The 25,726-nt window shown below is 40.3% G+C and overlaps 2 protein-coding genes across 3 annotated transcripts in view; both read right to left on the minus strand.

The window, feature by feature from the left end:
• LOC132989273 (ERC protein 2-like) overlaps positions 1-18,065 on the minus strand; it is a 145,570-nt gene extending 127,505 nt beyond the window's left edge. Inside the window, exons 1-5 of one of the 2 annotated variants that reach the window (XM_061056791.1) lie at positions 17,803-18,065; positions 14,872-16,006; positions 11,373-11,396; positions 10,490-11,239; positions 1,445-1,600 (exon numbers count right to left, since the gene is read on the minus strand). In XM_061056791.1, coding sequence (XP_060912774.1) covers positions 1,445-1,600; positions 10,490-11,239; positions 11,373-11,396; positions 14,872-15,726 — 1,785 coding nt within the window. In that variant the 5' untranslated portion in view covers positions 15,727-16,006; positions 17,803-18,065. Of the gene's footprint in view, positions 1-1,444; positions 1,601-10,489; positions 11,240-11,372; positions 11,397-14,871; positions 16,007-17,339; positions 17,720-17,802 lie in introns of those variants that run through there. The other variant, XM_061056790.1, reaches the window with a different exon arrangement.
• Positions 18,066-19,983: 1,918 nt separating this feature from the next.
• tlr9 (toll-like receptor 9) lies at positions 19,984-25,617 on the minus strand. Its single transcript, XM_061056795.1, has 3 exons — positions 25,235-25,617; positions 20,539-23,511; positions 19,984-20,427 (listed from the first exon to the last, which is right to left on the minus strand). The coding sequence occupies exons 1-3, from the start codon at positions 25,235-25,237 to the stop codon at positions 20,221-20,223; spliced, it is 3,183 nt and encodes a 1,060-aa protein (XP_060912778.1). The 5' UTR covers positions 25,238-25,617; the 3' UTR covers positions 19,984-20,220.
• Between the last annotated feature and the right edge of the window lie 109 nt (positions 25,618-25,726).

The raw sequence follows: 25,726 nt of genomic DNA on the forward strand, positions 1-25,726 counted from the left end.
GGGGAGGAGGAATGTGGGAGCTGTTCTGATGGGAGGCACACATGGTGACAAGACCTGCTCAAAGACAAAAAGACAAGAAAAGAGCGAGCCACTAAATACAGAACAAAGCCAGCTGGAGAGTTGCTCAGGGAATTCTAGTCTAATTCCCAGCTGGCTTGGTGCTCCTCCACACTCCTCCGTACTCTGCACTCCTCCACCACACAGTTTAGTCTTCAGAAGGTTGAGGTTGGTGAGATTCTACTTCAACTTCAACATTGTTCTTGTTCTCAGAAGCCACTCTCTGGTTTATCAAAGCCAAGAGAGGACACCAGAAGGACAGGGAGGCTGTCCTCTATGGTTTCTCTTATCGCAGTGTCACTTCAACACGAGTCACCACCACTGCTGAAAGACCAGCATCCTAAACACTTCAAGGATATAGAGTGAATCTGTGTGTCTATGCATCTCCATGTGCGTTTTGTCTCTCTGTGTTTAGCAGAAAGATGAGACAAGGGAGAGGGAGCCAGGCCCATCACTGTGATGTATATCGTCTCAGGTCAGTACGGGTGAGGAGAGAGCTTTCCTCTGTCGTTGTAAGCTCACATTCATCTGTCAGGTTTCCATTCATAAAAACATCTCTTTTATGATTGGATCAGGAACTTCCCTGATGCAATGACAAATGGGCCCTACAAAGAGCCCCATTAATGAACCAAAGAGAATTATTTTCACATGGAGCACTGCTCATGGGAGTCATACATCATGGACACTCGGCAAGAAACCTGAAATTAACATTTTTGAACATGGCTTCTGTTCATACAGTATGTCATTATACCTATTTCAACATGTAAATGTCAGCCGATAAACTGCTCTGTCCTTATACAGATGGTCTAAAAGATACTGGAAAAAAAATGATAGTGCAATAATATGTATATATATATATATATATATATATATTTTATGGCTACTTTGAAAGTCAACTCTTCTGATAAAACAGAATCCCTCCTACTTTTAAAGTGTACTTTTGATGAAAGTATTCATGTCTTAAAAAAGAAAAACACAATGTATTTTGAGCTGATAAGGCTTAAGTTTGCTCACTCAGAAAAGTCAACTGTCACAAATGGACAGCAGAACAATCACTGGTAAACACACAGGGTAGGTAGGTAAGATACACAAATGTGTGGTGCCAATTAGAAGGAGAAAAATAAAACAACAAAAAATGAATCGCTCTTAATACATTTAGCATTTGTATACATAGGAGTTACCTTATCAATGTGAAAGATACAGCAAACTGAACCATGCAGTCTCATATTACAGATAGTCCATACAATGCTTCGTTCTCAATGAGCATGCAATGACCACATGCATAGAACTCGTTCTCACACAGCTGTAATGGATGCTTCAAGACAAACATGCATCGCTCAGGACATGCAGGTAAAGTTGCCTCGGGTGGCATGCTCGGACGTTCTACCTTTGTCTTCATGAATTTGGAATGGCTCTTGTAGACATCCACCTGCTTGAGCTCATCCTGTCTGTCATCAGGGTGGATAAGGCCGCTGGTCCTTAACATCTGGACCTCATCCTCTAAGTCTCTCATGTTCCTCTCCAGGGAAGAGATCTTGGTGTCCTGCACCAGCAACAGTAAGCAGGCACACAGTCAGCAAAGATCTGACTGAGATATTAGGCTCTGGTATTCATAGGGGTTAAAAGTGTCAAATGTTACTCTTTGTACAATTGTCTATCAAATTAATCTTTAAATTCGTCTCATTCAAATGTTCATTTTCAGAATGTAAAAGTACAGGAACAGAAAGTGTAAAAAAAGAGGAGGTATTTTTTCAGAAAGTTAAAGAAATAGTCAGACATAGCCCACCCTCCAGCCCAGGCTCTGCCCTAAACAGTTGAGGCCTGAGGCCTGAATGATCCTTAAACCGGCAGCATAGTCATAGAATTATCCAACGTACCCTCTATTTGATTACAGCCTCAAATTTTATATTAATTTTGAATGGAATTAACTGAAAACAGGGCAAACATGTCAAGGTTGTTGGCAGTTGTGTGTGCAGTTTAGCCATGGCAGTATCTGTGAGCGAATGGAAGGATCTGTCATGGACAGGTCTTGAGGATGTTTAGATGCATAGGTTCAGACATACGTTAAAAGCCCAACCTTGGAAGAGATGAGAAAGGTAATTGAATAAATGGAAGCAGCTTGCATGATGCCATCAACCTAAACCACAGGCATCATGTAAGCATATGACCTCTATTACCGCCACTGACTTCAGACCTGCATAGCACACGGTGCTGGTTATACCATCCGATACACACATAAGCCGAGCACACAGGAATGCATAAAGATACATATAACACACCAACACAAACAAACTAGACCTAGATAAAAGTCAAGGCTGGGCATCTAGGGAATCCCCTCTCCTTACACAAATTACAATCATACACACACGGAACAGAAATGCCCACACACAGAATATGGTATTGAATTATTTATCTTAGTTTAATAACTGATTCCACTCTGGATCAAAAAGAAGAAACAACACTCGGAGAAAGAGAAACAAAGCAAACCCAGGGAAAACACAAAGGAAACGTCAAAAACAACATTCCTACAATTGGAAATAATCTAAGAGAAGCTTGGCCCCAAAAGGCCTGAAACATAACCTTCTGAACTTCTGACAAGATGGTGCTGCATTTCAAGCATGAAGAATATGTGAAAGAGCAAAATACAAGTACTGAACGCAAGTAGCTATTGAGTGGAAAGAAGGAAAAAAGGTTTGACTACTCATTACTGTACCTGCCAGACAATGTCAGGATCAAAACAGAAAGGGGGGTTGGTGTTCTGTAATTAAAAAAACACATATACACGACTTAGAGAAAGAAAAAACACTGCAAGTACAAACACTGGTTATTAAACACTCACAGGACCAGTACATACAACTTCAACATGGTTGTATTAATACCATATTTTTTTTTCAAAAATCCACAATGCAGGAATCAGCAACAAGTGCAGACTCTAACAAATGTGTAGCCCATATGGAATAATAAGTTTGGATTTTTTAAATTAATAGTCAGATTTAATTAAGCCTCTGTCATGCATTGTGACACACTGTTTGTATTTCAGGCTAGCACATGTGCATGTTGTTAATAGGCAGACAAATCACAAAGTATGTGTGAAAAATAACTGTGGTTTTGCTGTAAAGAAGTCACTTTTGGAAAAAGCGTTTGCTGAATGAACATTAAATGTGTGTGCGTGGGTGGGTGTGCAGGCAGACACATGTGGAGTCAACTGCATTTTCACAGCTCTGAAGACTTCAAAGGGATGAGATGAGAGTGAAAGCTTCCATATGTGACATTTGAAACAAATTGAATAAGTGCTTGACTCTGCATGGGCCAATAATGGCCACTTGGGCATGGTCTGCCATGGAAACATGAGGCAACAATAAGATGGGATTGTTTGTTAGTGTCTGCATTTACAGGCCATCGTGATCTTCTACTAACTGCCCATGTAACAGCAGTGCACATCAGTAATCAAAGTTTGGAAGGTATGAAGCTAATATCAGAGTGAACCAGAAAACTAACCGCGTCTGAACAGAAAACCACACAGCTCAAACAAGATCACACTAGACTTTTTCCATGTTTTACCACAACACCTACACAACATGAGCTCACTATTCTCACATATACTCCTCTGCTGCTTCTGTTAACAGTAAAAAACACTTATCTGCATGAATCTATCAACATATCCACAAAAGAAATGAACACTCCCAGTGAAGCATATTATAATTAAATATAGCTTCTCCTGTTTGTACCACATTTGCCTTTAAGTCCTACCTTCATATCAATGACAGTCTGCAGAGCCCTGGTCTTGGCCGGATCAGCCTGGAGCTGGTTTCGGCGATGAAGCTCCTGGGGAGGGACCCGATAAAAATAAGCCTGGCGGCTCATCATCTTTGGAACTTTCTAGCACCCACGGCTTCAGATAAAATGCACTGAGCAGTTAGACCAATCCAAGCCTTCTTCTTTAGATCTTTTGGTACATACAGCTAGGCTCTAATGGACATCCTTAAAATTCCTTAAAATTTGTTTTGCAAAATGAAAAAAACATTTTAAGATCTCTTTCTGTCTCTATTTGTTAGCAGGTTGGAGGCAGACTCAACTACAGGTCAAAATAATCTGTCTCTAACACTCTCACTCTCTCCATCTTTCCATTTCTCACTTGTTATCTCTTTCTCTCTCACAGATGTCACTGGCATGCTAAAGCTCTTGCTTAGCAACACTGCCTGCCAGCACATGCGCTACTCTTCTTCCATCAATAATTAAGGGTAACTGAACCACAACTATGCCTTCACAAAAGCACACACACATACCGACATACATCATACTTATTGAGCCGGAGTATAAGGAAAAGTATAATTGGACGAGAGAACAATATTGCAGTTCCTATTATTTAAAGCTATATTTAGCATGAGCAAAGCAGTAACTGGGAACATTTAAATAACCACATGATCAGAAGGACCTGAACTGACCCTTTCATGTTTGGGTTTTCTTGGTGTATTATTTTGTAAATCTACCCTGATTAAAAACAATTGCAATAATACAAAGACAAATATCAATGCATAAATTAATGTAGCCTAAAGCATGTCATCTCTAAAGAGAGAGAGCAAAAAAGGGTGAAGTTTGTTAGCCAGTTTTAACAACAGCCTGATATGCATTTCAAAATGTTTCATTGGAACAGCAACCACAACACAACCATTGCTGCTGCTTTGCTCTAATCAGCCTGCATGTAAGCCCTGCCTGTTGTCTTGAAGGGGAGACATCTGTGATCACAAAAGCTTTTACATACTGTATCTGTGCAGACATGTGGGGTACAACAGCAAAGATGCCAAAATGTATCTCTGAGAGCAATGTACTACAATGAACTACTCTTTTAATCCCATTTCATCTTTATTGAACCTTATGGTTGTGAACCCCAGGCTCTGAAGCTTTAAAACTTCATCAATTTCAGCTTCATAGAGGATTCAATTCAGAACTATTGCATTGGATTGTATTCTGCTATTGCTTATGGTGAGCAGCATGTAAAACAAGATAGTCCATCACAGCTGCAGCCTTCTAATTAAGTTTAAGCTTTAGAAGAATCTGTGAATTTAAAAAAGTAAGAAAAAAAAACACAGAGGGCTTCAAAACACAGACTCAATTTCAAGCACACACTGCATACTGATTAATGTTCAACATCTGGAATGTATGTGTATATATTGTAGCACCTCACAAGTTGTAAGGATTAAAAAAAAACAAAGATGGCAATAAAGATTTGCTTAAAAACAGAGAAGCTGTAATGCCATCAAAACAAAAACCAGAAAAAAAAGATTGTCAGTATGGTAAAATCCAACCCAAATAGTAACCACATGCAGAAAGGGGCATTCATATTAAGGCAGCTCATCAGTCATTCAGAGGACAACCAGGGGGTGGGCAAAAAAGAAGATGCAACAGGTTGTCATGATTTCCCATTGCTCCCATTCTTCCCAGTTCTACCAGAGATTGTAAATGGGAGGAGATAAGGGCTTTATCCTGGAGTCCTTATCAGTTGAGGAAAGGAAGGATTACTGCTGTCGGAGCATGTCTTCTCACAGGCGGGCATGCCCACTACTGCCACAGTCCTAATCTTCCACTGACCAAATGTGTATTAATGTGTCACTGTCATGAGTGTGTGGGTGTCTTGTGGACATCCAAGCATTAATCTGTTCCACTGAGAGAGTGTGTATCAACTCCTTATCAACCACAGTTACAGTACAATGGGGGGAAATTAAGTCATGCAAGAGAGAATGTCATCAAAGACCATCTTTTCTGCTCCACATGTGTCAGAGGACAGAGCATATGGAATGAATAGGATCAAACGTAACACTATAGCAATAAGTGCCGGCATCCTGAATGAAGGATACGGTCAGAAGGTTCAATTCTAGCCTGGAGGCAATGGTGTCATATGTGCCATGCATAGACTGGGACAAGCACAGATACATCGACACACACATTCATCAATCACATTCCCATCCCTTCTTCATCAGTGAGAGAAAAGGGAAACAGATTTCCTTTGCCACAAATATTAAAATGTGTCTGCCTATCAGCTCAATGATAGGCAGCTCAATCAGCTCTATAACACGTTTGACAAAAAGTCAAATCTGAGGGAAAGACTTGTCAAGACATGGGGGGATTTAGGTGAAGGTTTGAGGGGTGTAATTTTGTCCCGATAAACTTTTTTTCCGCTCAAGCATTCTGGGAGATCACCAGAGCGTGCTGGGTGTGAGGCACCCAGGGTGTGGTGAAGAAAAAGGAGAATTAGTGTGTGTGTTAGTGTTTGCTAACAGTGTTTACAGTGGACCTCGAACGTCAGTAGAGAAGGGCTTCATTAGTGGTGGCTGAAATAGCCAATCATGAAGGGAGCCCTGAAAGGCTGTACCCGTGACAGGCTTTTTACCGATTAATCTAACCACAACAGATAGCGTATCCGTTAGAGAAAAGAGAGAGTGGGAAGAGTCAAATGAGAGGTAAATAAACACAGCCAGGAAGGCAGATGAGAAAAGAGGGAGAAGGAGAAAACTCAATAGTGCAGCTAAAAGGCTGAGGGCATAAAAACAAATGTGCATTAAGGAAAACGAAGTTGCTAAGATGAACTTCCACTTTTCCTCTATTTTCTGGCATCTGAATTTTTTAAAGGCTACGTTGCTGAAGTTTCATCTAGGTTTTTGAAAGAATGTGGGGGCAGACAGAGAGAGCCTGCCAAGAATAACAATATATGACTTCTGAAGCCAGTCACTGCATAGAAAAGTGTGGAGCCATAAGTGCCTTTCCCTTCTATTGTCAACAATAGAGCAATGCTAAATACTCAGTCCTACTGATCCAATACTGTGAGAAAACATCTCATTTTACTGTATGGGCCCTGACTCTATAGAGAATCCTAAAAACCACATAAAATCTGCATTACAATATGTATGAAAGCAGATATGCCATCTTCAAGTTAAATTCTCACAGTGAGAGTGTGCATGAGTGTGTGCACGCCCTTGGCAGCAGGTCAGGGCTAGGCAAGAACAGACCAGTGGTGCAGCTGTTATTACTGGGTCTACAGGGACCTGGCGGCTGGGGAGAGCAGATTAGGCCCAGATTTATGCCTCACAGCATGCGTGCGTGTGTGTGTGTGTGTGTGTGTGTGTGTGTGTGTGCGTGCGTGCGTGCGTGCGAGAGAGACATCACACATAAGCACATAACTTCAGTTACAGTTCATGTGAACTCCACAGTAGTTAAATTCTGATGGGACACTGCCACTTTGTGGACACTGCTTGTAGTGCAAAAAAAGTACATTCTGCCAATTAGTATTTCAGAGTGTACCACACATACTTCTTATCACAATAACAAAGGGAGAAACTAGAGATGACAGTGTTTCTAATTCTGAAAGCTGGCACACACCGCCCCTCTTCCAACACACATCAGAAGGTGAAGGAGTTATGGAGCACATATTCAAACTGCACATCAACAAAACATACACAAATAATGTGTAGTGTCAAAAGTGTCTGATCAAGAAGAGAAAGGAAACAAATGAAAGCAGATTTCAGTTATCTGTGGTGCCACTGCCTTCCTCAATTTTCTTATTTGCAATATATAATAATTCATACTAGGGTTGTCAAACGATTATTAATTTAAATTGCTTATTTTCAATAGTTAAACGCGATTGAAATTCCATTGTTTCGCATTAAAAAATATATATTATTCAGCTTTTATTTTGAATTTGTGTACTGTTTTAAACTGAGAGTACTTCACTTGCTGTTTGAATTAAGTCCTGCTTTTATTTTGAAATAAACTGAGGAACTTCTGGTAGAACAAAGGTTTTGACATCAACTTAACCACAGAAAAAGAAACGGATCAAAATGGATCAAAAACTAAATGAAAAAAATGTAAAGAAATGGTAAAAAAAGTTAAATGTTTGATTTCATAGGGTGGATATAACTTTTGACTCGTCAACTGAGCTGTCTGAGAGTTTCTTTAAAAGTAAATCAGACATTCAAAGATGCAGTAGTGTTGTTCTTTTTCATCACTGTGACTTCAGGGAGACTGTGGAGGCTTATCGATGCATTCACTTCAGACATTTATTTAGGTGTGATTGACTAGTTAATGCTGACAGCCCTAGTTTATACACACCCCTCTCCTAAAGCTTGTTTTCAAAAAATACAAGTGTGATTATATTAACAAAAATGTGTGGTGATTATTTTCTTTTTCAATGAGAGAATTCAAAGAGAGTCCAGGTGCCAACCCTTTGCCATGTTTAAGAACAAATAACAGCAGTGGTGAACTGAAAATAGAGGCATTTATGATGATGGTAATGAAAGGCAGTCGTGCTGGTTTCCTTTGGAGCTATTCACTGAAATAAGAGCAGTGCCCCCCAATAGAGGCATTATCCCACTACCACCACTGGTCGGCCATAGCTGACTATGACAAGTGCTACAAATGTAAGACCAAATTCAATCTAGTACAAATAGGGTTATAGAGCTTCAAAAAATAACACTAGGCCCCAGTTACTTAAGGTAAACACTGTATAATAAAAGGTAATATTGTGAATCAATAATACGTTTTAATTTATTGGTGGATATCAAACATGAAAGCTGGTTAATGCATTTAAGCATCAACACATAAATATTCATTATTTGCAATGTTTTTTTTAGTTCTCATTACACTAAATTCCAATGCAATGAATTTGGGACCCAACAAATTATGTAATGACAATATTAAGAAAATTAAATTAAGTATTTTACGAAAACTAATATGAAACGGATGATGCCCAGTGTTTTACAGAAATCTTAACATCTGACGTACTACAGTCCATACAGTAAAATACTTAAATAAATAATACATTTAAAAACTATTAACATACTCAAGCAGTAATTTCTTAATATAAATATGAATCAACACAAACAGACACACACAAATGCAGCCACACACACACACACACACACACACACACACGCACACACACACACACAGAAGTCATAACAACTTCAAACAATCTCAACCTCAGAGGAGAGAAGGTAAAAGGGAAAGAAGTACACGAGAGGAAAAAAACTAGGGAACAACAATCTTCCCTCTTTTCAGTCAGGGCAGTCGGGTGTTTCCCCTCATTAATCATACATTAATATTCAGAAAAACACAGCTTGTTTTTCTACCAAAGAAAACACTCCTTTCACCCATCACTCCCTCTCTCCCTCTAACCTTACCTCTCAGATCCAGACACCCCCTCCTCCCCCTTACACCCACAGCATGTGTTAAGCTGTCAAGCAGTTAAAAATAGCACAGCGCTCAGAGTGTGTGCAAACAGGTACTCACCTCTTACACACAAAACATGAGTTGGTCCCATACATTACACACATTCACACACAGGTACACACAGTTGCTGCATTAGCATGGGCTAAAACAACCCACACTCCTCTCTGTCAAAATCATCACGGTGACACCCAGCATGGGTGGATATCCCATCAGCCACCGGCGGAAGCCCAGAGAGGGAGTGTCCTCGCTAGAGACACTAAGCTGACAAGTCCCAGATGTGCACGCATGCTCACAAACACACACACAGACACAATCACACTTGCAATCATTGTGACCGGGCCTAACAGTCAGAGGCAGACAAACAACAGATAGACAGAAAAACATGAACATCATTACACAAACAATAGCAGAGGCATGCACTGACATGAACACGCACACACACACACTGACAGAGAGGTAGAGAAATTAAAGGCTAAGAAGATTTAGGAGTTAAAAATAAACAAGGCAGGAGTGAAGAGCGCAGAGCAGCCTACTACTGGGATAGCATATAGAGACACCTATGCTCCACCGCTAACTGGAGGGCAGGTTATTTTAAATACTCAATCAATAAAAATCAGTCTCTGAGGAAAGACAGTAAGAGGAGAGAGTGGGGTACAAAAACAACAATATTTTCAAAATTTTCTACATGGATTTTTGATTGGCTGCAATAAATTTATATCCTAATTTAACTCTTCTATCTAAAGAAAAGTGGAATGTGAGCATGCTGTGAATACCCAGGAACACACGCGCACACACACACACACAACCTAAAGGAGTCAGATTGTAAAACGGCATGGCTGCACACAGGCTTAGAGCTCTCCGTATGTTAATCTGGCCCATTGATAAGACCTGCTGAGCAGCTTTCTGCTGCCACTGTGTGTCCATACATATATAACACTACAAACACACACCCACTCTTATACACACACATGCACTGCGGATAAAAAATAATTCACAGCTAAATGTTATAAATTAGTAATATCTATTAACGTTCTCTTAAAGTAAATACAACAGATTGTGAATTATTGTTAATAAAATTGAAAAAAATCCCCGTGTTAAATCAAATATAAATAATAACACCATCATACTCTCCAACCCATCTGTTAAAATCACTTTGAAACTACAGTTGACTGGTTCAGATACATTGAAATAGCGGAAAAATATAACACACCTCTCTCACGTGCATGTTCTCCAGCTGGGCTTCAGCTTCCTGTGCCGCCATGGTGATTATGCCCGTCCGCTGTCCCCGACCCCAGGGTCCCTGACTCTGACCTTGGCCTTGAAGCATCTCCAGCAGCCTCTGGATGCTCTCATCCCGTGCACCCAGCGTCTGCTTCTGAGAGTCGATTCTCATCTCCATCTCCTCCATGGTCTTCCTCAACAGGTAAAGTTCTTTAGCCTGCCGCTCGTGCTCAGACTGCAGGCTGAAGAGATTTTCCTCTGATGGATCAATAGGAGGAGTTGAGGAGAAGCCGTCACATCCGGGTACCTGGCAGGGGCTGCAGGGCCGAAGTGAGCTTGCGCTTGGTGCTAATTGGGGACCTTGACTGTAGAGAGGCTGACTTGGGCTCTTCCTCGGCCCGGGCTGAAGGGTGTTGGCAGGACTGATTCTCTGCACAGCTACAGCAGCGTTACAGCCATAACCAGGGCTGTGAATGATGACATCAGCTTCCTGTTGCCTTGGATTGTAGGTGTTGGATGGGCTGGCTCTCAAGCTGTTCTTTTGCACAGGGCTGTGAAGGTTGCTTGGGCTTTGTCTGGGACTGTGGCCAGGGCTTAGCCCCCCTCTGTGGTCCTGGTCTGTATGGAGTTCTCGGTAGGAGCCAGAGTTACCCTGCTGTCGTTGTTGCTGTAAGCGACTGTTCATCTCCCTGTGAGCCCTCAACTCCTCCTGAAGTTCCTGAACTGTCAATGGAATCTGCTACAAAGACAAAGATTGACAAGCACACATTAATTCATTTAGTTGGAAAACAAACATGTCTAACACACAGACATATAATTGTTGACAACATAATTCCTTGACACCTTTCAAAATTTAGGTTCATAAAACAGACCTTGTTCCTTCTGACATCCCCAGGCTGCATCAGAGATATGAAAAAGACACACATATGTATAAAGCAAAAAGAGAACACAAAAAATATAAACATCAAAGACTCATTTGGATTATATCAAGCTGCTGGCTGATGATTGTTTGCTTTGGCCACCAGAGGGCGATATATCTCTTTAAAGATACAGGGAGCATACATAGAGGTCACTGCAAGCAAAGTGACATGGCTTGGGGTGCAGGTAGATGAAAACCAATGGAAGAAAGGATGATAAGGGGTTGAAAACTTATCTGCAATTCGGGAAAAAATAAATACTGAAAATAATTATTGCAGCAGTCTAAGTAATCAATTGTCAATGGATTCTAACTGATGATTCAATCATTTATTAAGGACACCATTAAAGCATTAGATGCCATTGAGCAAACTTGTAAAACAAAGTTGTCAAAATGCAGAATGGTTTTTCTATTTTCTAGTGGTAGGTTGGGTTTTCCACATTGTTTCTAAGCTGGAGTATTATATCAGAGGGAAAATTAAAAATGCCTAGTCGCTAAACATTTCATTGAATGATACTCGGAAGATCTTGACCTTGAATGCATTTGAACTTAGTTTGCTACTTTGTAACACTTGAGTCATCCCTGCTTGAGCAAGTCTGGGGAGGTTTAATGATTTCATGACTGATTGAAAAGTCAATACATGTATCACTTGAACAATTGATTACTAAGTGACACAAATGGGCTCTAATAGAGAGTTGATGGGGATAACACAGTTCTCTCTACTTTTCCTGCTTCTGCCGAATGTTGCAGTGCAAAGTGATGAAAAATACAATCTTCTAATTTATACACCTGTACGATTTCCTGTCTGGTCAATAAAAAATCATTCTGTGCTTGAGCCCCTGGACTTTATCATTATGATTGATGATGCAGGGTATGAAAAGACTGTTAGGAAATGAAACAAAAAAGAAAAACACAGAAGATACAAAAAAATAAATCAATCTGACTCATCATAGAGGATGACTAATATTCATTGACACAAACACTTAGCGGAAGGTAAATTACTAATCTCTCAATCTGTGGGAAGATATTACTAATTTTTCCTTGAGTGTTCTTACTCCTCTGCTCAAGTCCAGAAGGTGGGGAGCGTCAAGGACACAGAGTTGGGATGTAGGAGGCAGGCAAGGGTGAACACGGATAATCAATGCAACAAGCTAGCACTGAATATCAAGTCTGAGTGGGTGGACAATCCTCTGCACAAACACACACGCAACCTCGACTGAAGACACAAATACATATGCGCATGTGTACACAAAACACATACAAGTACACTCACACACACACATAACAAACAGATGGTCAGGGGACAACTCTGTTCATTGCAGCTGAGGGAAAAGGTGACATTCCTTATGCTAATTACAAATATCTCTCGACAGGCTCAACTCTCCCTAGAGAGTCTCAAAGGGCAAAATAAAAGGAAGGAAGTGAGGGGGAAAAAAGGAAAGTGATAATCTGAAGGAAAGATGGAGCATAAAGCTGATAAGAAGAGTATGGTGGCAACAGATAAGAGTTGTTAACATTAGGTTAGTTTGCTTTAAGGCTAGGATTCCTTCAGAGTTCATCATTCTTTCACATTTATACAGGAGCCAAATCATCTGCAGAAATCTCTTTCTCTCAGATTATGAGATTCTAGGTGGAATCGAATCAATGTAGAACTAGGAAGCTCAGTGGCACTGGTTCAGCTCAGTTGGTACAGCACCCCATGTACAGAGGCTATAGTCCACATCGCACTGGTCCGAGGTTTGTCTCTTGATCCTGACGCTTTACAGTGCATGTCATGCCTCACTCTCTCTCCCCACATTTTCTATCTCTCTTAAGCTGTCCTATCTAATAACAACAAGTTCTGTTGTATTCCTTTTTCAATCTCATTGTATACTCTACAATAGGTTTAACCTGAGACAGGCAATATAACAATGACTGACATCGTATCACATGATGTGAACTTCTGCACTGGTATCTGATTGTTCGGTGGCATCTAAATTGCCAATTCAGGTATTGTAATGGGTATTATTAAACAAAAAATATTACAGAGAATATCTAACCAGCTATGTTTGTTACTCATAAAGCTTTATAAAGCTTTCCTTAAAGATACATGAGGTAATACAGTTATACATTTAAGGAAAAGGTACCATTATGTTTCACTAGATGAAAGAAGAAAAGGGTGAATGGAAGAACACAGTTCAGAAGAGTGTGGGAGGGACAAATGAGTCAACACTTGAAAAAAAAACGTGATACACAAGTGTATGGGTCTGATGCCTGAAGGAACAGAACAGAGACAAACACATACATCTATCAGAGACAGGGCCAAGTTGCGACCAGCCTGCAAATATACAGGCGCTGGTTATATTGACTGTCCTGCTCCTTTTAATACAACAGACATGAGAATCGTAACATCAGTAGTTAGGTTGTAAACACATCTATTGCCTATAAAGCTGACTGAACTACCTTTGGTGAAGGCAACACCTTGTGGGTGGTAAAAGTTGTGTGCATATTTATGTGTACATGTGGGAGAGTTATGTGTGCATGTGGTCTTTCTTAAATTCGAAAAGTAGCTAGAAATAAAGATCTTCATGCAATTTCAGAATGTTATTGTGTTTGTTAATAAAGACATATAGCAATGGATAAGCTCCTGAAGAAAGTTAAAATGAGTGAATTTTTTGTACTTGAGGTTTTAAAATCTCAGGTGTGTGTATGTGTGGATGTTTGTGTCACTGAATGACAATGTGAGATGAGAAAGCTATAAATACAAATGCAGAGGTGGCTCCTTGGTAACTAAAGGGAGGAGTCTCATGGATGAGTGCAGGTATGACTGAAGTTTTTGCAAGCCTGTGTAAGGGAAAAGACGAGCAGAAAAGAGTTTTTAACACAAGCTCACATGCTGCAAATTCGGAAAGATTATCTGAACAGGACAACACACTATAAAACGCAGAGTTATTTTTCCTCAAGAGAAACATTACATGACACCAGACAAAGTTAAGAGAAGTAAAATGCAACCCAGACAAATAGAAATCAGGTGTCTCCCAGTGTAGGATAAAGAGGAAAGCAGACTAAAAAATAACATATATAGTTGTAGCAATACAGTGAAAAACATGAAGAATGACTTGGACTCAGTAGGAAAGACTCCTATGAGAAGAGGCACAGGACAGACTGGTCACTGTCCCTTAAGGAGTAGCTGTGAGCTCATCTAGAAACTGGCTTACACTTGGAATTGCTGCCACAGGGGCATGTTCCCATGGAAACACAGACAGTGCCAATCCTGGCAAACATCTTTACAAACTGCACAGTAGCATTTCTATGCAACCTTGACGTTAGAAACAAAAGGTATGATGCGAGGAGTATGACGTGCAGAGGAGATGGGTGGAATGACACAAATAGTTTGGATGTGATGTTTGATGAATAAGAGTTTTGAATGTTCTTCATTTTTGATCAAACTCCCAATTTTTTTTATTTTTTCTCACCTGTGCATCCTCTTGGTTAGTCCTGTACTGGTCCCTCAGAACAGAGGCCCTTCCTCCCTCCTCTTGCCTTACCCCCTTGTCTCTTTTCACATCTGGGCTCCAGAAGTTCACATTGTTCATACTGTGGCCCATCCTTCCTTCCCTTCCACCATCCAGTTCTTTTCTCAGGTTGTCATTCTCCCTCTGAAGCTCCCTAAGCTGAGACTGTAGATCAAACGTTGAGACCTCCCCACGTCCAGCGGAGTCTGGTGCCTGGGGATGCCTTCCAGACTGATTCCGCAAACTGGAACTCCCTGCAGGATGCAAGGTTTGGTCTCCATAGGGGTCTGACGGACCATAAGAGGTGATGTTTGGGCTGCTTCCCATAGCCGTTGTCCGATTAGTGTAAGAGGAGCGACTTGTGCTTCTGCCCAGTGTCATGGTACCCTTGGGGTACCCACCAGAGGGTTCCAAGGAATCCCGCTCATGAGGGTACATGGTGCCTGAAGTGGCATAGGCAGCACTCAACGACTGGATGTTCTCCATGGACAGGGTTTTACCCCCCGGAGCTGTTGCTGAACCATGAGTTACTCCTTTATCTGTTGACGAGCTAGGTTTGGTCTTTGAACCTGGTCTGGAGACCGCGCATTGACCTCCAGCCGGTTTTGACGCTGGCGCAGGCACACCCCCAGACACAGAGCCAGGTTCTAGCCCAGATCGAAAGCCTGGTGCAGAACTCGTAGCCTGTTTACCCTTCCCTTGTTTGGGGGATCTGGAAAAGCGTGAATGAGATGTGTTGCCATCTGTGTGCCCCCCACTCTTTGAGGCAGCAGACAGCTTGGCCTGTGCGGGCTTTGCTCGAATGTTTAAAGGCATTTTTTTTCATATGGCAGAAGTAGACTTCTGAGAGGAAACAGTTAAGGTTGGGTTTATTTTCATGTCCCTTAACTGAACAAAATTAAATAATAGTGTTTAAATAAAGGCCACTTCTGGGCCTTTTAGTTTTCATCTGTCCATCCCTGATTGTGCAGGCGTTGAGGATGAGTCTTATTTCGTCCCATTGGAAGAATGTTGCAGTGATTGTTGGCTAGAGGGGTCCTAGACACACAGGCCAGAGGTCTTGTAGTTTCAGCTACAGTGGAGGACATTATGGATTCTGGACCAGTAAAGAGGGACAAACGTTAATAGAAAAGGTGACACAAGCAGTATAGGTTCATTTACCGTACAGTATTATTCAAACGAAAATAAGACCGGCTTCCCGGATCTAAAAAAATATATACAGTATCTTAAGCATTCCTCTATTGTGGATATTAGAGTGATAGTATGGATAGTGATAGTAGGACATGGAACATTCTGAGTTAACTAACAGTATACAGATTAGTGGCTTGGTGTACTAATAGTGCTCATTATGTAAAGAAAAACTTTGTTGAGCCACAGTCGCCACAGTAGATGGTGAAAGAAGAACAGTAGAGCGATGAACTAGGTTTACAATTTCAGCACCATGGACAGCACTCAATATACTATTATAAAGCACAGGGAGTTTAATGCATGCTCAGGTCTGAAGGAAACAGAGACATTATCGTGTAATTGGCTATAACCATGGGACACTGTGGAGGGAAATTGAAGATCAGCCCTTATTATCTTATTTCCCACTGGGACACTTGCAACGCTCATCTTCAGACTGCATCAGGGCTGAAGACATACCGGTACCTAAGGCTTCAACTAAAAACAGGCACCTGTGCTATTTGGAAAGTACAGGATTAAAAAAAAATGTGCCATTATTACTGTAGATTCAGTATACAGTTATTATATAGTGTGCCCATATATTGAGGCATTAGTTGTGTTTGAGGCAAAACATTTAATTTAAGCTTTAATATATATTTTTAACAGGAAATCTAAGTAAGAATCCAGTCCAATATGGACCAGATATTGGTCACTCTTTCTGTAAAGCAGAGGCAAATCCAAACCCATAATCCCTCCTCTAATCCAAGAGGATTGGGTGCTGGGAGTCCCTGCATAGGATGCAACAGAGGGATTGGTTAAATCTACTTGTCAGTCATAACACTGATGTCAATCCTTTATCCATCATTGTTTGACACAATACATTTAGCCTTATGTGCCAGCAATGGAACCTTTGGTGTATGATTTTGGAACACCAGTGGTGTTTCTATATCCAAATTGATAATGAAAATTAAACAGGGACAAAGAAAACAAAACCTGATAGATAACTTGCTCTCAGTTTTTTCAAAACAAGGAAGCAGCAAAGATGATATTTGGTTGCCGAGAAGGATTAGTCTGCAGGTTATTTGAAATAAAATGGAGGTATAACACTGTTCAACTGATGAGCACGCGCCAAGTTTACGCAGCTGTATCGCTACATCCTCGTTAAACCATCATGACCGGATGAAAGAACACAGAGAGAGAGAGACGTGACTGCTGAAATGTAAAGAAAATAAAATACCACAAGTATAAAACACCGAATGTCTTACCTGCCCCAAACCTCTGTACTTTCTTCTGAGTTGGCAGCCAGCTGTTGCCGCAAACAGAAAACTCGAGTCACCACCTACACTGAGGTAATGTTAGCTTCACTCGTAAATTTCCTCTGCTAACACTTATCCGCAGAAGCCCCTCTTTTTTAAAGCTGGACATTCATCCAAGCTGTCGTTAACTATGAAGTACACTGCATTATATTTCAAGTTTGGCTCGAGAAAAGGGGTCGTTGGGCATGTGCTTACGCAGCCTGGATACAGACGCCCAAATAACTCTACTACGACCACGGCATGAAGGATTAGTTTCTTGCTCATATGCACTCGGCTACATGAATTCGAGCTAGTACCTTACATAATAATTAATCTGCCACACAAACTGATAGCACAGTTTAATTTGTTTAAATAATGTTGCCAAACAATTCCGCGAAACCCAGGTGTGCACGCAGCGGGTGCGGTAGCTTACCGGTCAGGCACCTCTCCATCACCGTGAAGTCCCAAACGTACCCTGTCCGACCTCGGCGCAGGCTTCATGATCTCATCGGCTCAGTTCTCTCATGATGACCTGTCCTGCCATCGGGTCCTCGTGGGCGCGCACTCCCAAGCTGGCGCGTGCGCGACCTACGCGGCGTGGTTGGTTCGGCAGCACGAACAACAATGATGGGAATGGAGGCTTTTATATATTCATATAGGCAACCTACACCCCACCAGCGTCTGTATTACATTTTCCAAGTTTAACGTTCAAAGACTGAATTAAAAATATAAAAGTAGGCCTACCTTACTACACAAATTAATTCCAGTGTCCATACACACAGAGACCCTCAGTCAACGTTTATTTAATCCTATCAAAGTAAGATTTTTGTTTGTTAACTTAGATGAGACACATGATTGCATAAAGGGAAGCTGCAGCTGTTCAGTTCACTGCTCACGGTCAAAATAAGAATAGCCTAACAACAATAAAAACTTTTTGTGCCAGAGGTTTTACTTAAAATGTTAGACTGTATCACAACACCAAATAGTTCACTAATTGATAGTTCACAGGCTTACACAGGTGTTATGTTATCTGATGTGAATTGGTGAGCAGCCTGGAAAATGTAAACGGAATCAAAGATGCCTTCTTACTTGAATGGCTCCAGCTGGGGAAATTGTCACATGTGAGCTGTAAAACGATCATTCTCATTTCCTCATAATATACAAGGGGAACTGATATAGATTTAGAATTAAGATATAGAACAAATTATACACATTTTTATTGAAGGTTTTCACAATAAAATCAATAAAAATTATTTTTTTTTTAACAAATTTCAAATTTAAATTTTTTAAATTCTTCAAAATCTATATGCAATCTTTCTTTCTAAAATGTAAAACACTGATCAGATTGATTTCAGAGTTAATGATTTATGAGATGGAACATACAGTTAACCAATCAATATTATAACATTTTAGTTGATAACTCAATATATATATATATTTTTAAAAACAACCAGTCTTTCAGTAATGACCAGTATTTTCTTTGTAGTGTTTTATCATATTCCCTCAACCTTATTGCTTAATATCAACTCATAACATGCCTGATGTTGGGAATATTACAAGCACGTATGTTTAGTGGTCAATAAAATAATTTATTTTTGAAGAAAAATGTTTATCCATGACCATATAGTACAAATATTACTTATCAATTGCTTATTTGCTGTAAATAGATGAAATGATAATGTGTTTCGGTAGTGACAATTCTAGCTAATTTTGAGCATAATTAAAGAATGCTAGCAAGCACATCTTTGAAGAGTTGTACACCCATAGAAACATAATTTGCATAAAACCCCCAAAAGTTTACATAATTGAAGAGAATGTGTGTTCGGTAGTGACAATTTTTAAAGTTACACACTGATTTTCAGACTTTGGAGCACATTTATTTAGCCATGGAGGACAGGGATGCAATTTCACTTCCTGGTCAAAAATTCAGGGGTGTGGCTTAAATCTAGGCTCAGCCAAGCCACTAAAACTCTTGTGTTTCGGTAGTGACATGAAAACAAGGGACATGATTTTTTGAGCATAGTTTTTTAATTAAAAAATTAAACCCACAATAAATCTAAGTCTTTAAAACTTTGTTTAAACTTAATCATAAAGATATTTTAAATTACACAGTTGAAACAAATCTAAAAAAAAATTTAAGTGGTATTTACATAAATTGAAATTTACTTCTAGAATTTACTTCTTCTGCTACTTCTTAATAGAAAGTACCCTATAAATGAGGATTTTTATTCTTTATTTCTTATTTAGCTTATCACTATCTCATTTAATGCCCTGGGTTTAAATAGATCATAATATAATCTCAGTAAATATCCATGTCTGAACACTTAATTGTTTTGTTAAACCTTTTTTTTTGTAATGGGACTGCACTTTGAACTAATTCGGTAGAATGTACAGGTACAATACTTATTTGCAATATTTAATGAAATCAATGTGCTTAATTGAATTCAACTTAGTATATACACAAGTATAGTGCAATATCAATGTCTATGAACAATGTACAGTTCTTTAGTTTACCCTTTAGGCCAAAAAAGCGACATCTCCTTGCCCTATACAAACTCTTTTCAGACTAGGATTAATGGTAACTAAAAGGCAAACGAAAAAAAAAAAGACCAGTTAAGAGAGGAATTTAAACAATTCATGTTTAATTTTGATAAACAACAGAGAACAATCTTCAAATTTAGATATAACCATGAATAAGTAACTTTTCTTTTAATAAAAACATGATATTAAACATCAGTGATATCTCGATATGACACAACTAAGGGCTAAGTCTCAAAGTGAGGTAATGGCAAGATTGTACATTTTAAGTACTTGTATGTCTATGTGCGTTTTATCAGCTGTTGAAAGGTAGTCAAATAAAACCTTCACTCATGTTGTTGTCATAGAATTTAAGGTTATCTGATGACAATGCCATTCTAACTTGGTTCCAGAAAAGGGGTTGTGCCCTCGGGTTTCTTGGCCATGACAACACAGACTTTCTGCACAGCCTTTTCCTCAGCTGCAGGTACTTCAGTTTGGGAAACATCTCATCCAATAGAACCAGCACAGCTACATCCACCTTGAGAAAAACAGGAGATAAATCAGTGTTACGAAAAACTCGTCGACAACATAGGACAGGGTAAGTTGTCCTTATGTAAAATGCAGTTGAGAAATAAAAAGTGTCACAAACCTTCTCATCCAGAAGCCGCTGCTGAACCATGTAGAAAGCCTGGCGGATCACGCCATTCACCGTGTCATCACCACTAGGACCACTGGACAGCACAAACACTGTCTTCACACTGCCGTAGACAGCATTGTATAGATTTTCTATACAAGAAAGACCAGGAATCCAGTCCCTCTCCTCCAGACAGAGACAAAATCTCCTGTGACCTGAATTCTCCAGATTGTCAGTTAACTCATTGTAGACCCAATCCCTCACAGCATGGTTCCTAGTATCAAACACCACAAATGCATCATAGTGATATGGTGAATCACTTCTAACCAGCTGGGAGTGGCCCTTGTGTCCTGCCCAGAGTACCTGTAAGCAATACCACAGATCCCAGCCATAGAGATGCTTAAGCAGAGGTAGAACAGTGAATGTCACAGTCAGGAAGGAGCAGACGAGGCATGCTAAGCTACCATAAATGTCCTGGCAGGAATGTTGATCCATATGGAGTATGCTCTCCCCTTGTTGAGACTCCGGATAGCCACAGTGTATTTGGGTAAATAGATAAGGAATGTGTATTGGCGTTGTACGCAAGAAGTCTGCAAACCATGATGTATCACAGTCACATTTAAATGGGTTTGCATGCAGGGTGAGTTTCTGAAGGGCACTGCCATTTTGAAAAGGGGCAGGGAGAAACTGACGATTCAACTCTTTGATCTGATTGTGGCTCAGATACAGATATTGCAAGGACTCTGCCTTACTTAAGAAATCCTCAGGAATGCAACTGAGGCGATTGTGACTGAGGTCCAAGTGAGCAAAATTCTCTCCAAATTCAATGACTTCAGAAGGCAAGTTAGTGAGGTAGTTTTGACTGAGGTCCAGGTAACGTAAATTGCTGAGTGCTGAGATGTTAAGCCATGGGAAATAGTTTAATAGATTGTTGCTAATGCTAAGGTACTTAATGCTTCTTGGGAGGCTACACAAAACTTCTGGTGAGATAGACATCAGTTCATTCTTAGAGATGTCCAGGTAGGCAAGGTTTGCCAGGTTTTGGAAGAAATGAGTGTATTTGTTGTTATCAAAATTCCACATTATGTCCAAGTGGTTTCCATTAAAGTAAAGGAACTTCAAAGAGGTGCTGATCAGCCTTTGATTTATTCGCATCCCAATGCCATTATTTGCCAGACTCAACACCTCCAGGTTGGTCAGATTCTGGAGAAAGTCTAAACGATGGCCCATTCCCCTCATATTGAAGTGAAAATCATTGTTACTAATGTCCAACACCTTCAGTGTGGCACTAAGCTCACTGAAAGCTTCTCTATAATAAAAATCAAGTCTGTTGTAGGACATATCAAGAAAAACTAATTTTTTCATATTCTCAAACAGCCCTTGCTTCAGTGTTTGACTCATGTAATTGTAGGAAAGGTTTAAACAAAAAACATTTTCCATGCCCTCAAACACCTTTTTGTTTAAAGACAGAATGTTATTTTGAGAGAGGTCGAATGTAAGATTCTGTCCGCACAATTGGTTTCTGAAGTCCCATAGTGATGGAATTCCAGACACATTGTCCTCAGACATTTCCAACCTGGGTGACTGATTTGAATCAGAAATGTCCTCTCCAGATGTTGCTTCTCGGTCAAACAGCATGAGTGATGGATCAGGAAGATTCAGTGTATGCAATTTTTGGTTTTGACAACTTTCTTGTGCCACGTTCTCAGATGACAGACTCGAGCAACATGGAAGGAAGTCAAGCATGTTTTGGGAGAGGTCAACCTTAATGAGAGACGGTAACTGTCTCAGAGCTGTCAAATTACAAGTATTGATGAAATTCATTCTCAGCTCTAGTTTTCTTAGATTTTGGAGTTTGTACAGAACGTTAAAGCTCTCATCCGAAACCTTGTGGAAAAAGTTACCACTGAGAAGAAGCGCTTGTAGCCCAGATATGTCGCTAACATTTGGAGAAAGGATCAGTTCAGGAAATGTTTTCAGTGGTTCGTAGTTATAGATAAGGCTTATCCAAGTGAGGCCCTTCAGCTCTGAAAAGAAGGTGCCCGTACGTATAGCATATGCCAGGAGATTGTCAGAGAGGTCTATACTATGTAACTTTTTCAAAGGTTGGAAAAGACCCTCTGGGAATGTTTTCAAAGAGTTCCCTCTTAAGCTTAGGAAAGTGATGGAGCTGTTTTCAGCATAGAATGAGTTTGGATGGAGGTGAAGTGGGAGATTATTGGGGCAAGGGAAGCACGGCCTGGCTGCGTGGTCACAACGCTGGCAATTCCACTCCAAATTCAAATACTTGAGGACAGTCAAGTTAGCAAAAGCTCTGTCTAAGACCTCTGTGATTGTGTTCTCCTTTAAATCCAGGCTCTCTAGAGAGGGTGGCAACCCTTTAGGGATAGTAGTCAAATTATTATAACCCAGGGTAAGGTTTTTCAGTTTAGGGAGCTCTCTGAAAACCCTCTCGCTGATGTAAAAAGACTGTTTGCAAGGGTTTGCATAATAGCAGTTCCTTGTGAGTAAGAGCTGTTCGAGATAAGGTGTTTTCAGGGGGTTAACGATGTGGAAGATACGATTATTCTGTAGATCAAGTAACTTCAGGCTTTTAGGTAACAGGGGAATAGAAGTGAGGCTGTTTCCTGACAAATACAAAAATTGAAGCTTCTGTAGTTCCTTGAAGGCGTTATTGTCGATCTTCATCTCACATGAGTGGTCCTCCAAAGGTCTCAGGTGACCTGGTTGACAGTTTCCCATTATTTTCAGAGTGTTGAGGTTTGGAACACCTGAAAAAGCATCCTGCTCCACTTGCTGTATCTTAGTCTTACTTAAATTGATTGAAATTACAGTTTTAGACTTGATGTGCGGGATATGCGTGATCGGTCTGTCATAGCAGTCCACTGTGGTATTGTTCACATCCGTCTCACACGGGAAGAATCTGGTGATTATAGTCCTCACTGATGGGAGAAGTAGACAAAGGATAAGGATCTTCTTCAACATAGCCTAAAAAAGAAGAAGAAGCCAAGCATTATACATAACATTTTTCCTCAGACAAGCCATTATTCAAGTTCAATTATAGTATATATCAATCTACAGTTAGAGCAGCTAAAACAATCTGGAAGAAATCACTCTGCTTCAAAATCAAAAGTCAAGATCACCCTATCCCTAACCCAGTTTCCAAACATACATACAGCACATTCAGAGTATTCTGTAGTATTCCAGTGTCCATACACACAGTTTTCAGACCCCTTCACCTTTTTCTCATCTTATGTTGCAGCCTTATGGTAAAATCAATTAAATTATTTTTTTCCTCATCAATCTATACTCAATACCCCATAATGACAATTTTTTCTAAAAGGAAAAACTGAAATATCACACTGACATAAGTATTCAAACCCTTTAGTTGAAGCACCTTTGTCAGTAATAACAGTATCGAGTCTTCTTGGGTATGGTGCAACAAGCTTTGTGGATTTTCTGCCATTCTTCTCTGCAGATCCTCTCAAAGTCTGTCAGGTTGGATGGGGACCATCGGTGGACAGCCATTCTATTGGGGTCAAGTCAGGGCTCTGGTCGGGCTACTCAAGGACATTCACAAGGTTGTCCCTAAGCAACTCCTGCATTGTATTGGCTGTGATGCCATTGTCCTGTTGGAAGGTGATCCTTCTGCCCATTCTGAGGTCCTGAGCGCTCTGGGACGGGTTTTCACGGGATAACTCTAAAGATAACTAAGGTTTTTTACTCAGTTAGGCTTTCCCTGAATCATGACCAGTTGCTCAGTCCCTGCCGCTGAAAAATACCCCCAAAGCATGATTCTTGCGCTACCGTGCTTCACTGTTGGGCAGGTGATGACTGGTGCCTGGTTTCCTCCAGACATGACGCCTACAGTAGAATGGAGGCCTAACAGTTCAATATTGGTTTCATCAGACCAGAGAATCTTGTTTCTCACCGTCTGAGTGCGCTTTAAGGGCTTTTTGGCAAATTCCAAGCAGGCTTTTATGTGTCTTTCACTGAGGGGATGCTTCCATCTGGCCACTTTGCCATAAAGCACAGATTGGTGGAGTGTTGCAGTGATGGTTGTCCTTCTGAAAGGTTCACCCATCTCCACACACGATCTTTTGAGCTCAACTATAGTGACCATCAGGTTCCTGGTCAGCTCTCTTACCAAGGCCCTTCTCCTCTGATTGCTCAGCTTGGTTAAGCAGCCGGCTCTAGGAAGAGTCCTGGCTGTTCCAAACTTCCTCCATTTAAGGATTATAGAGGCCACTATGCTTTTGGGGACCTTCACTGCAGCAGACATTTTTTGTAGCCTACCCCAGATCTATGCCTTGACAATCCTGACTCTAAGCTCTGCAGGCAGTTCCTTCGACCTCTTTTTTTTCCTCTGATATGCATTTCCAGTTGTGAGACCTTATATAGACAGGCATGTGCCTTTCTGAATCATGTGAATCATGTGAATTTACCACAGATGGACTCCAGTAAAGGTGGAGTAACATCTCAAAGGTGATCATGATAAATGGGAATCCCTTGAGCTAAATTTCAAATGTCATAGCAAAGGGTCTGAATACTTGTTTTACCATAAGGCTGCAACATAACAAGATGAGAAAAAGAGAAGGCCTGAATACTTTCTGAATGCACTCTATATTTATAATGCAACAGTATACAATGCATTAAATCTGAAAAAATATAGTAAGTTTTCAAAAGTAAAATCAAATATTTTCCTACTTACCATTATAGGTATGGAGTGTATCTTAAATGTTTCACGGGGAGCAAGATGAAGCAAGCTTTAAACCAGGTGTAGAGCCGAAGACTGAAAATGATTGACAAAAGTCTGTGCAGTTGGCAAGAAACTGGATACGTTTATGCAGAAGTGAAAGCATGTGGTCAAACTTTAGCAGCATGATTAAAATCATGTGACCTAAGTTGTATTTCAGAAGAGCATCAGACAAACAGCAGCATCTTTTGTCACAACTGCTTAAGAATACATAATGGGTCACAGATACTAAATCCTTACTTTTTCTGACTGTAACGACGGAACAAAAAGCTCTTTTTCCAACAGGTTAACAAAACAGTATGACTTCCTTAATTCACAAAATGTTCTAAAGAAAAGGTAGAAGAAACCGATATAACCCTTCAACACCAGGTTCAGTTTCAATCTGCTAAAACGCTCATCAGCGACAAGAGCAGTATTTTCATAATAACTTTATTAATATAAACTCAA

Source organism: Labrus mixtus, chromosome 15 (genome assembly GCF_963584025.1).
Source record: "Labrus mixtus chromosome 15, fLabMix1.1, whole genome shotgun sequence".
In the NCBI taxonomy this organism is placed as follows: Eukaryota; Metazoa; Chordata; class Actinopteri; order Labriformes; family Labridae; genus Labrus; species Labrus mixtus.